This window comes from Nelumbo nucifera, chromosome 1, assembly GCF_055504915.1.
Source record: "Nelumbo nucifera cultivar China Antique chromosome 1, China Antique-T2T, whole genome shotgun sequence".
Classification (NCBI taxonomy): domain Eukaryota; kingdom Viridiplantae; phylum Streptophyta; class Magnoliopsida; order Proteales; family Nelumbonaceae; genus Nelumbo; species Nelumbo nucifera.
Window position 1 is genome coordinate 37683995 of NC_142649.1, and position 13739 is coordinate 37697733.

Below are 13739 nucleotides of genomic sequence, written 5' to 3' on the forward strand. Positions count from 1 at the left end.
CGCCCCTCGAGGCAAGCCCAAATAAATCCATGTTAGGGTCCTATATTCTTAGTTCTCACACAAAAAAAAAATAATGATTTTATAATTTTAATTGCTTTTTAAGAAGATATTTTAGTAGGATGAATGAACGAACAACATTACCAAATAAGCGCATGCCTGGGCAAAGGCGCAAGGCAAACTGTTGCGCCTAGAACCTAGGCGAGGTGCCTACCCTAAAATGTGCCTCACCTATGCGCCTAGGCATGCCTCAAGCGTGCCTTTTAAATCACTGCGTAGGGTCGATTCCCAAAGGACCCTATCCCAATAATACAACTCTCGATGGCAGCCTTGTTGAATTACAAAGTAACTTTACAGCTCATCCACTGTTTACCATGACAAGGCAGCTGACTTTTTTGTTTCTCACCTTCTTTTGATTTGAAAAGGGTTAGTATAAAGGGTTCTAAATAATGTGGTGTAATAAGTACCATAGTTGTCAAGGCACCTAGGCGATGGAATTTGAAAATATAAAATAAAGATCCCTACCCTTCTTAGGCTACTGTATTAGTTTTTATACTAACCAACATACAATTATATTGGTTATTAGCAATAAATTCATTCAAATAAAACATAAAATTCCATCATATATACATCATACTTGTTCAGGCCAACAAAAAAGGAGGAATGTAGCAAAAAAAAGCAAGAAAAATAAGAGGGCGAAGCCCCTATTTGTACCCAAAAAAATATTTTTTAAAAAAGAAAAAAAGAAAAAAACATAGGAGTTAGAGGACATGGAACAAAAAAGAGAAATAGGAATAAGAGATGTGGACTGTGTTTAAGGTGTCAGAAGCCCTACTTCAAGCTAACAAAAAGGGAGAATGCTGCGAAAAAGGAGAGAAAAATAAAGGGATAGAGACCCTATTTCGTCCAAAAAAATGCATTATTAAAAAATAGTGCAAAAAATATAGGAAAGTTTTAGAAAGTTGGGGCGCAGCCCCTGTTAAAGAAGAAGGGGGTGGAGCCCCTGTTTCGTTTCCAAAAGTATTTAAAAAAAAAAATAGAAAATAAAATACTGGAGTACCAAGGTGATTTGAGGAAGGAGGGATGAGGAGGAGGTTGAAGAGGCGGAGCCCCTATTTCATCCCCAAAAAATAGGAAAAAAAAAGGACCACAGAACAACTGAAGTTTAAGAAGAAGAAGAAACTTACCGAGAGGTCTTGGATGACTTGGACCGAGTCCTTGGTTTCTCTACTCAATCTCGGTTTAGAATGCAAACCTAAAAAAGCTTTCGTAGCTTTAGTAAAAAAAGATTTTATCTTTATAAAAAAAAGTTGTAACATACAACAAGATGCATTCTGATAAAATAAAATGATACAATATATATAGAGGTGTTCAAAAATATAATGTGTACATGTGTGAGCACCTAATACAAAAAACACTTGGTGTTGAGCAAGGCGACTTCTAAAAATCACCTAGTCGTCTAGGCGTCACCTTGACAACTATGATAATTACCTTGGACCTTTCACATACATACATGAAGAGAAATAGTGTACAGATAGTTCATTAATTAATAGACTGTCATCCATCTAATCATACAGGTAGCCTAGAAACATGCTAAGAAAAGGCAGTTTCTACACAATGCTTGCCAAAATCACCACATGCGATAGACTTTCCAAACTACCCAAAAATATGCAATAAAAGTACAGTACAAATGTGATGAGATGCTTATGACTCCTTCCATCCCTAATGGCCCTTCACTCCTATCAAACCAAAATTTTAACCACTTTGCGAATGGTACTTACCCCCAGCAATAGTGTTCGCTAGTGAGTTCCTAAAAACAATAGTGTCCCTTTTCTTCTTGTCAAAGAGAGGGCTAATCTCTTCCTGCAAACACTCAACGTTTACCGTTTGTGTTGGGGTATAGTCTCCATTTACGCATAGGGCCAATAGAGGATGCATACTCATCAGATATCCCAAATTCCCCACACGCCCTAACAAAGGTGTGGGTTCTGCAACACCAATGAGCCAGCAACGGCTCCATATACTCTATTCCCCCCTCCCTCCTCCCTCCTTTTAGCGATACCACTAATGAACCAGCAACGGCTCCAACACCAATGAGCCAGCAACACCAACGAGCCTGCAAGCATCGCAGGCTAGAATGTTGCACTGGACTCTTTTCTTTCAGTTCAACAGATTTCTTCCAAAAATGCTCAACATCTATTTGTCCCACAAACAATTCAAATGCATGCATTGGGGCTGATGTAGAGACAACCTCACTTTCATCTATACGTTTTTCTTCCTTGTTAATGACCACCAGAGATTAGGAAGAAGAAGAAATGCAGAGAATACAACAAACAGTATGACGAAACAAAATGAAGAGAGTTCGAAGTGAAGGAGTTTTCCAGAAGGTAAACAGGTGGAAAACTGAGTTGAAGGTTGAGACCAAGAGAATCCTGTTCGATCTTGGAAGGGCTGGAGGTAGAAACCTGTTGAAAATCAGAGAAGAAAGGAGGGCGATGGTCCTCCTAAGTGACAAAGCTGTGCTGTGGTTGAAAAGCTTTATTGATGGAGTAACCTACTCTATCAGGAAAGAAGGCTGGAGGAATTCCCTAGAAGTGCACAGGAAGAGATTTAAAGTTGAGCTGAGAAGAAATGAGAGAGTATTTTTCATTGCTATCACAGAATTTTTTGACAATAGGAGACAGATGGTATGTATTCCGGAAGGGAAGGAGGTATAGGGGTGGCTGGCTGTTGCAGACAAGTTACAACAATATCCGTTACATGTTGATAGTGGCTTAAACAAGGTACAAGACGCAAACACAAAGGAGCCTAGTGAGCACAACCATTCGAACCAACTGGTAGTTGACAGAAATGATGTGGAGCAGGAAACTACAAACCAGAGCACTTCCCTTTGCGGAGAAGCTATTGTTAGTTCGATGGGGGTTAAAAGACTTTCGATTGAGGCGGAGAAGAGAATGGTGTTAACAGCTAACAAAGAAGTGAAGGATTGGAGAAAATTGCTGGACACAGTGGTGTGCAACTTAGGAACAAAATCCGATGTAGCATTGAAGCCTTTCTCCGACAGGAAGGCAATCATTGATGTAAGTGATGGAGAATGGGACTTCACCACGTTCGACTCTGAAGAGGGCGCTTTGGAATGAGTTGGAACACACCACCGGAAGCTTCATGCTCAAGTTGATAGGACTTCCATTTCATCTTTGGAACGAGTCGAACCTGGAGAAAATAGTGAGGTTGCTGGGAGGAGCCTTGGAGGAGATTAATCTTCAAGATTTATACGCTGCTGAGGTTAAGATTGCAGGGGTGAAACCAGAGTTGCTGCCCAGATCAGTTGAAGTGTTATCTGATGGTATCGTGTCTGGCTGATTTCTGAAGTGGAAGCAGCTCTTTGGGGAAGAAGAACCAAGGTCGAAGATGCTGATGTGGCAGGCTGGTATACATGTGGCATACAATCGGTGGTGAGAAGTATTGGCAAGCAGAGAAATCCTAATGGGGAAGCTGAAAAGTCGGCGAAGTAAAACCAAAAGTTAAGTAATCTAATTAAGGTAAAGAATTCAAAAAATTTCAAATTAATAGGAGCGAAAGAGGCCCCGACTTCCTACGCTGGCGTGGCTAAGAGTGGATGTGGGTCGATTAAATATAAGCCGAGAACTGCTTGCTCTGAACCGACTGGGAGTAGGCGCAGTTTAACTCTTGGTGTGAAGACCGACCTACGTGATATTTTAAGTGATCACGTGGATCGGGGGAAGAGGCTTGCGCCTGTAGACGGTAGCTTCTGTCTATCTTCTTCTCCAACGAAGGTAGCTGGGGCTAGTTTCTTACAGTCATGAAGGACTGAACATGGCTCAAGGGGCCCTTTGCAATGGGCATCTCGCACAGATGTGGATTCTGATAGTGCTATCCATTCCTATTCAGACCGGCCAAACCCAAGGTATGCACGAGCTAGTGTGGTTGAGAGGGAGGTAGCGGATGAAGATTGGGTGGCCTGCAGTTTGGAGGAGGTTGAAGGGGAAGAAGAGTTTGAAGATTCATTCAGCCTAGGAAGTGTAGGGGAAAGGAACTTCCAGATAGAAGAAATTGAAGCCACATTAAATCTGGAGTGGCTCTTTACAGAAGAAGCAGAAAACCGAAATAGTGATGGTGTGAAGGCTCAACCTGATAGAGAAGTGGAGGCCAACGTAGTTGAGCACAGACAAACCCACGGGGATTGAAACTTTCGCTTGCAACCAGAAGTTCCACTGCCAAAACCAGAATGCTAGGCAGGTTATATGTAAGAAAGTTTCTGAGGCTTCTCAGCAGCAAAATAGAATTATTTCTGTAAGGGGTAAACAGAAGGGTGAAGGAAGTAATCTTTGTGTTGTACAAGAGAAGGGAAAGTTGTCTATTCAAAACCAAGCCAAGGAAACAGATAACATTCACAATCCAAAACAGGGAATGACAGATAATATTACCAGTCCTTGCAATCCCCCTCGGAATCAGCAAAACTCAGGCATCTGTGTCCGTTTATTTTGTGTTACTAATGATTGCTCTTTGTCTGTTGTGCCAGATTCCCTTCCCATTCCGGTGGACGAAGCCCATGTTGGAGAAGAAGGAACAAAAGAGAATAGTAGAAGTGGAGAGGATCTTGACAAGGGTGAAGGGGAAGAGGAGATAATGGAAAGAAATGTAAGACTGGGAAATCTTAAAGAGTCTATTGGATGAGTTCGAGGAAAATAACATACAGAAGGAGATGGCAGATGGGTTAAGTGTAGGAAATGAGAATAAGGGTGTAGGAAGGCGTGAGGGAACAAGTAAGGAAGGAGGGTCCAATAAGTTAAGTGTAAGGGAGGTGAATAGTGAGGATTCTGTGGTAGCCTTTGTGGGGAAACTTGGGTGTAACTTGAAAGATCCAAATGATCTCAAAATTTTCTTGCAAAAGTAGGAGGAAGGTAAGGTGAGGAAGAGGAAACTGAGTGAGGCTGAAAGATTGATGAGGGATATTGGAGGAGACAAGAATCTGGGTGTCAAAGGGGAAAGAAGGAAGGGGATTAAGTAATGATTTACTGGAATTGGGGGGAAAAAAAGAAGAACAAAATGAGAATTGTCAACTGGAATGTTAGAGGGTTGGGAAGTGCTAGGAAGAGAGCAGTAATTAAAGAGGCAATTAAAAAGATAAACCCAAATATAGTTATGTTACAGGAGTTTAAGAGAGCAGATTTTGATGTTAGGTGGGTTAGGAAAATTTGGAGAACTAGGGGGATCAGTTTGGCTATCGCACCCTTCTTGGGGCTCTGCAGGGGGTAGTAACATTATGGAAGAATGAGGTTTGCATAGGACTGGAGGAGTTGATAGGCCAATTTTCCATATCTTTGAAATTTAGGCAGGTGGTTTTGAGTGGGTGTTAACAAATGTTTACGGGCCTAATGATTATAGAGAGAGGAGGAATCTAGGGGAAGAGTTGGGGGATATAAGGGGCTTGTGGGAAGGACCTTGGTATCTAGGAGGTGATTTTAATGTAGTTAGGTTTTCAGAAGAAACAAATAACCCTAAACAGAGGGTGACTACAAGCATGAGGAAATTTAATCAATTTGTGGAGGTTCTTGAACTCAAAGAGATTCCTCTAGCACGTAGTAACTATACATGGTCTAACCTACAAGTAGGGTAATTTGACTTCTAGAGCATTTCCAAGGGTAACTTCAGACCATTGGCCTATTGTGATTGGTGAGGAAGAGTTGGGAAATATAGGGCCTGCCCCGTTCAGATATGAAAATGTGTGGCTACACCACCCAGATTTTATTAATAAAGTCAAGGACTGGTGGCTAGAGAGTGATCCTATAGTAGAATGGAATGGGATGAGGTTCCATAAAAAGCTACAATTCTTGAAGGGTAAAATTAAGGAATGGAATATCTTAGAATTTGGGAGGTTAGAAGAAAGGAAGCAAGATGTGATTGCACAACTGGAAGATTTCGATGTGAAGGAGGGGAGGGGTTGTATTACACAGGAGGACAAAGAACAAAGGTGGAAATTGTGAAAACAATTGGAGGATGACTTGTTCAAGGAGGAAATTAGCTGGAAACAAAAGTCAAGGTGTAAATGGTTGAAGGAGGGGGATAGGAATACTAAATTTTTTCATGCTATGGCAAGTGGGAGAAGGAAAAATTTTATCTCAAGTTTGGAAGTGGAGGGGACCACTTTATCTAATCAGGGTGAGATTGCTAGGGCTTTTGCAAACCATTTCAAAACCATCTATAGAAGACCTTTAAGTAATAGGGTGTGGATTGAGGGGATGGAATGGCCAAACCTAAGTTTAGAAGATAGGGAGTGGTTGGAGAGAAATTTTGAGGTGGAGAAAGTAAAGGAGACAATATTCTCTATGGATAGGTCAAAGGCACCAAGCCCAGATGGTTTTATGATGGCATTTTATCAAGATTGTTGGGAGATTTTGAAAGAGAATTTAATGCTGGTCTTTGATGAGTTCCACAGAAGAGGAATGATTAATCCGGTGTTGAATTCCACCTTCATTGCTTTGGTTCCCAAGATGAGAGAAGCAACACATCCAAGGGACTATAGACCAATCAGTCTAGTAAATAGTATGTATAAAATCATTGCGAGGGTTTTGTCCCTTAGGATTAGACAGGTGCTCAATACCATTGTATCAAATAACCAAGGATCTTTTGTGAGGGGAAGGCAGATAACTGATCAAATACTTATAGCAAATGAGAGTGTGGAGGATTTCAAGAAATCAAGGGAAAAGGGTGTGGTTCGTAAGTTTGATTTGGAAAAAGCTTATGATTTGTAGACTGGTCCTTTCTACTAGAGGTGATGGTCAACTTTGGGTTTGGAGATAGATGGTGCAGGTGGGTTATGGGGTGTACTAAGACTTGCCACTACTCTATTTTGGTGAACGGAACGGTGGTGGACTTCTTTCTGGCATTGAGGGGAATAAGACAAGGAGACCCCCTTTCTCCTTTCTTGTTCACCTTGGTTGTTGAAGTCTTCGGGAGACTGATCTCTAGGGAAAATTCTAGGAGTCTAATCAAAGGGTGGAGAGTATGCAGGGAGAATATACCACTCACACATTTGCAGTTTGCAAATGATACGATTCTCTTTTGTGAGGGAGGGGACATGAATTGGATTAGGAATCTGAAACTTACAATACAACTTTTTGAGCAAATGTCGAATCTCAAAGTAAACTTTGATAAAAGTTGTGTTGTAGGTGTGAATATGAGGGAAAGTGAGATCCTTGCGTGTGCAAACATTTTGGAATGTGAAGTGTTGAATTGGCCTCTAATTTACCTTGGTCTTCCCCTAGGAGATAATCCTCAAAAAGGAAGTTTTTGGACTCCAGTTGTTGAGAGGTTTGAAAAGAGACTTGCATCTTGGAAGAAAAATTATCTATCTCTTGGAGGAAGAATCACCCTATTTAGGTCTACTTTAGCTAACTTGCCCAATTATTACCTTTCGATCTTTAAGGTGCCTGCAGGGGTGGCTAGCAAGTTGGAAAAGCTAATGAGGGATTTCCCATGGGAGCCAGGGAAGGAGAAAAAGGACAATAGGGTTAAGTGGGAGGTGGTGTGTAGGAGTAAGCAGGATGGAGGTCTAGGCATAGGTAATATAAGGAACTTGGCTTTACTAGGGAAATGGCTGTGGAGATTTTCATTGGAAAAAGAAAAACTGTAGGCTAAGATAATCTGTAGTATTCACGGGTTGCAGAGAATGGATGGAACTCTAGGATTTTGGCTATGACTAAAAGAGCATCACCTTGGAAATCAATCCAAGCTATTCTACCTCTTTTTTCTCCTTAGATCAGGTATGACTTGCACTCGGGTAACCTCATTAAGTTTTGGGAACATGTTTGGGTTGGGGAGTATCCTTTGAAAGACCAATTTCCAGCCCTTTTTGCAATCTCCACCTTCAAAAATGAACCAGTTGCCACATTCCGTGTTCCCTCAAATTCAAATTCTGGGTTTGGTTAGAACTTGGGTTTGAGAAGAGCTCTCAGGGACACAAAATTGGAAAGTACTTCAACTCTCTTGTCCATTCTTGATGGGGTTTTCTTGGAGCTTACAAAAACAGATAATAGGATTTGGACTTTGTCTCCTTCCAGATCCTTTACTTGTGCCTCCTTTAAAGCCCTAATACAACCGGAAATTCCTATTGGCTTGTCATTCCATGTCAAGGAAGTGTGGTGTCAACCTATACCTCCAAGGGTTGAGAGTTTCTATTGGGAAGCTTTCCTGGAAAGAGTTAACACAGGTGATTTACTTTAAAGAAAAAGACCCAATGGTTGTTTATCTCCACACTGGTGTGTTCTTTGCAAAGTTGCTAGTGAGTCTAGTTACCACTTACTAATATCCTGTGTTTTGGCAAAAAATATTTAGGAATGATTTGCTTCTTTGTTTGGGTGCAGGTGGATCTCCCCAACGAATGTGCAAAGCTTGTTTACCTCTTCTTCTTTTAACTGCCCAACAAAAAGGTCAAGGATCATGTGGAGATGTGTGAGAGTTGTTGTTTGTTGGACAATATGGGAAGAAAGAAATTCAAGGATTTTTTCAGAAAAGGAGAGAGGGTTGGAAACTATGCTAGGAGTGATCCATATAAGGGTAATACACTGGTTGAAAACAACGGATGAGTTCATAGATTTTTCAACGGATGATATGTTAAGAAAATGGAAAGAAATTGCAAGTCCAGTCTCAATTAAGAAGACCTCGAATCCCACATGGAACCCTCCACCTCCCGGTTTTATCAAACTAAATTTTGATGGTAGTAGCATGGGGAATCTAGGGCCCTCAGGTATAGGGGGTGTTAAAAGATGAGATAGGTAATGTAATAGCTATGTTCTCTGGCCCAATTGGAGTGGGAGACTCTTTGAGGACTGAGGTGTTAGCAGCTTTGGAAGGGATATAAAGGGCTAAAGACCTAAATGTCAAGAAACTGATTATAGAGGGAGATTCTGTGGTTGTAGTGAATTGGCTAAAAGAAGACACTTATAAGCTTTGGAGACAGTAATGGAAAGAGAAAATTCAAATGGCTGATCATGAATATGGAAATTCAGTGTACTTGGGTAAAGAGAAATGCAAACTCTTTTGCTGATGGATTAGTTAGGCAAGGGGTGAGTAGGGTTTCTGGGTTCTGGGCTCAGTTGTAATTGTTTTTTATTATCAGCTTGGGTGCCTATCCAACTTTTGGGGAGTTAAGATGCCTTAGCTCCTCTTCTTGTAAGTTTATTCATATTTAATGAAATCTGTTGTTATTGATCAAGGAAAAAAGCAATAAAGATGACGAAGATTAAGGGATTGAAGGCTCTTCAAATTGAATGAGTAGTTTCTTAACCCCTAAGTTATTTAAATAGACCCAACACACGCGTGCAACGTCACATGTCACACCAACACAATAACCACACCTACAAAAATCGCAATCTACAGTTTCCATTTTTGAAAATTTACAAAGTAGACCCCTGCTTTTCATAATAACTCCAACAGTTGTTTAATGCTCACGTAATCAACAAGCCAATAACAACATCACTTAATCATTTCATTGCATTAATGGCTCCTTTTAATGCCTTTCATTAATCAAAATATTCCATCAATAATATCAAACATCGTATTAGAATATCTATGGCTCTCTTACACACGGGGGGGCTTCCCATCGCATACCTAACGCAGCTAACTCACCCACATCGAAACTACAAAACCCATTCCTTCCTTAGTGATATAATTACTTCTATCAAAAAGCAGGGGATCTACATTAGGATAAGCAAACAATGAAATGACCAGACCCATCTTTTCCAGCACAACAATAGACTATGCTTACTAACAGAACTACTTCTATCAATAAGCAAGGGGGCTAATGTAAATACATGGATTTAAAGGCCAAATCAATTACAAGCTGGTCTCCTCCACCCGAAGGCTCAATTAAGTTGAACTTTGATGGAAGCAGCATGGGTAATCCAGGATTATCCGGAGTGGGGGGTGCTTTGAGAAATGAGAAGGGAGAGATTTTGTTGCTCTACTCAGATCCTTTGGGAATTGGGAATTCCATCAGGGCAGAACTTTTAGCTGTTGTACAAGGGGTCCAATTTGCAAACCAGCTGGGGGTACAACAACTAATAATCGAGGGGGATTCCAAAGTGGTGGTGGGTTGGTTGAAAAATTCTGAAGAGGCTATGTGGCGATACAAGAATGAAATGAAGAAATTTAGTTGGTTGACAAGGAATATGTTGGTCAGTGTACAGTGGGTGGGGAGATAAGCAAATACCTTGTCAGATGTGTTAGCTAAGCAAGGGGTAAATAGGGAAGAATTATTTTGGGCTCAGTTGTGATTCTTGTTTTTCTTTCCTAGTTTATTTGTAAGTTTCAAGGAGGGGCTGCAGCTCGCGCCTCTCACTGGGATGATGTATGAACTCACTCTAATTTGTTTCTGAATCAATAAACTTATTATTATTCATAAAAAAAAAATGTAAATACATGGATTTAGAATCCATGGGAACTGCAATGGGAGTCATGCAAATGGATCACCACGATCTGACCACACTGCAATCTAGGCCCCAAGTTCATCACATCACAATCCCGCTTTTCAAAAATTGCAAAATCACAACTTGCGCTCAATTCTACGACATGACATAACACTTTACCATCAAATCGCAAGCTCAATAGTCCTGGCACGAAAACCTCATTGCTGCAACTTTTCCCCACGATTTGACCCTGTATAGCAAGGGTCTACCGTGCTGCAATGGCATCCTGCCTTGGCATCACAGCGCAACACCACAACTTTGTTGTACTCATCCCATGACTCCATGCCAAAGCCCTATTACCCATCATGAAAAAGAAATTCCTACAACATAATGAGGCTAGCATCTAGAAGGGAGAAATAGCTACACTAATGCCCATGTGTGGGCCCTGATGAGAAGGGCAGGAACCCAAATCCCGGGATCTCCACATGGACACACTCCAAGTGTCTTGCCTATTTTAGATCCAACAAACTTCCCCACTTTGGAAAGTTCGCCTCACTTGTGCATTTATGTCTATAAATAGGAGACGTCTGAGACTATCCTCACCTTTGTCTTCAAGAATCCTTGCGTAAGCTCTGCCACTCTAGAACCCTAATTGTCCCAGGCCTAGAACCATCAGTCTATTCTCCCTCACCAGAGCCATCTACCGTCTTTCAAGTAGACCTTGTTACAGCCTTACTCTCCCTGCTTACACCCTTTACTACAAATTCCAAACCTAAATGTGCCAAGTATTAAGAAGTACCAAGCAAAGCATAGTCATCCAAATTCAAGACTGCCTCCATTAACTCTCATTAGCCCTTAAAAAATAAAGGCAAGGGGGGGTGGGGGTTAATATGCTCCAATGATCAACAAAACTAGCATTATTCAACAAAGGTTTAAAATCAAAAGGATTTGGACCATGGTTCATCCCTCGCCATTGATGAGCAAGACAAAAGAGATACCAGAGGGATGTTAACATGTTTCTTGATTCCTATTTCTTGTTTTTATTTTATTTTTTTTCTTTTTCATATTTATGTGTTTTCTTCTTTGAGAACCCACTGAAGAATTGGCCATCTAACCTCAAACATGTAGTGGTCGTTATTAGGCACAAGTAGACAATATAACAAAGCAGAACAACCTAACCAAGCATGAACTCCATACATATAACACATTTCAAGCAGCAATTTACATCTAGTAATCTATAAATAACTAATAAAATTATTTTCACCGTGACTATTAGCTATTAGAGGGCCCATTGCTATTTGTAATTTTTTAAAAAAAGAAAACAATGAATTACATTAATTTGCAATTCATTTGCAAAAATAATGAAGTATACTTACTTGTCATCATGCCTGCCCACCAAAGTGGCTCATTTAAGTAAGAATAGCCTCCAACTCCTGTGAACAAACAAGCAAATATTCATTTTGAATGAGATCATGTGCCACACAATGATAGCCAAAAATTTGCCCTAAATTGCATAGTAGATACGCATGCAGTCAAGAGAACATATAGCGAAGGGAAAGGAGGAAATTATTTCTCTCTCTCTGAGAATCTGAGTGGTCAGCTTCGAGGTGAAAAATCCTCTAAAAAATGAGAACATATGGCATAGACATAGTTAAAATATTACATGCACTAGTTCATAGTAATAAAAAATGTTCAAAGACCTGATAGTACTTAAGTATTGCCTAAAACAAGGTATTACGTAAAACAAAGTAAACAATGCCAAACTTGTAGCCTGTGGAAAGGTCATTCTGCAAACAAACATGGGAGAAAAAAAGATGGTTTTGCTTTAATATTAATTTAGTTTTTCATAATAAAATCAAATTTATTATAAGGGAAAGAAAACACAAGAAAGGTGACCAAAAGCCACCCGAAAGAAGAAAAAGCAACCCCAAACTCAAGATACAACCCAATAATAAACGCTCAACAACCATAACCAAAATAAAAAATAACAAACATCAAAGCCCCAACAATCAATCAAAACAAACAAATGAACAATAGACACCAAAAAAGACAATCCTCGATTACTTCATGTTGCCAACAGGTTGAAAATTATCTCTTTTGTTTCTCTTGCTAGCATTTTTAACTTTCTTCAACTTCTTGACAGGCCCAACCCCAAATAAACCCCCTTTCAATCTATTAAAATCTTTCAAGACCTAAACAAACTGATGAAATTTCCGAATTCTAACCAACACCACAGCTAGCATTGATCCTCTCTAATTCCAACACCACATTCTTCTTAAAGGTCGAATCCTTATCCAAATTTTCTCACTACCCTTTGGAGATTTACCAAACTATTGTATTCCTTGTGAAAATTTATGCATTTACTGTGGTTAAATACTGACTTCTTTATTTTTTTATTCCTTCTTTGGTGTTAAAAGTGTTGGAACTGCACAAGGACTAAGACTTTCTCGAATGAAACCTTTAGACAGCAACTCTTCAACTTGCCTTTTAAGTTCAACATTTTCTATTGGGTTCATGAAATATGCAGGCAAGTTGGGAAGTTGGGAGCCTGGAACAAAATCAATAGCATGCTGGATGTTGCACATTGGTGGCAACTCATTAGGAAGTTCTTCCGGTGCTACATCTGAAAAAAAAAAATCTGACAATTTGTGTACTTCTGGAGGTGCATCTATAAGTGGTACAGGTGTTGTTTTCTCCACTTATTTGGCTACTACAGCATAGATGACCCATGCCTCTTTGCTCTCTACCTCAAACTCCTTGGTGATCATGTGTAGGGCCTTCTTTGATTCAGCAGCATGCTTGGATGCGTTTTCACCATAATTCTTAATTTGTTCAGTTGACATTGGCCTTAAAATAACCTGCTGATTATTGAACATGAAGTCATAGGTGTTCAGGTTTCCATAATGGTATACATCCCAATCATATAGCCAAGGTCATCCAACAGCAGAGGGTCAATCAGCCCAGGATTGGCGATAAAATTCCCAAATCTACTCATCCCCGCACCAACTCTCCCCTCCCTGCCTCCCTTCATCTCTCTTATCCTCCTAACCACATTGAAATCCCCCCCCCCCACTACCCAAGGGCCACCTCCCCCCCCCCAAAGACCGTCTAACCTCCTCCAGCTCCTCTCAGAACTCCTCCTCCTCCCTCCTACCTTCCTCATTCGAGCCATAGACATTAGTGACTCCCCAACTCCACTCACCTCCCTATGCTGATTTGAGACAGACCGACACGGAAAATTCTCCCACCTTCTCCCCTACCTTCAAGAACACATTTGGGTCCCAGATTACAACCAAGCCCCCCTGAAAGTCC

At 40.5% G+C, this 13739-nt stretch overlaps 1 protein-coding gene across 1 annotated transcript in view; it reads right to left on the bottom strand.

Annotated features, from left to right (window-relative positions):
* LOC104608310 (putative magnesium transporter NIPA4) overlaps positions 1-13739 on the bottom strand; it is a 34739-nt gene that overhangs the window by 12765 nt on the left and 8235 nt on the right. The window contains exon 2 of the mRNA XM_010274260.3: positions 11804-11860. Within this exon, the coding sequence (XP_010272562.1) occupies positions 11804-11860 (57 nt within the window). The remainder of the gene's footprint in view (positions 1-11803; positions 11861-13739) is intronic.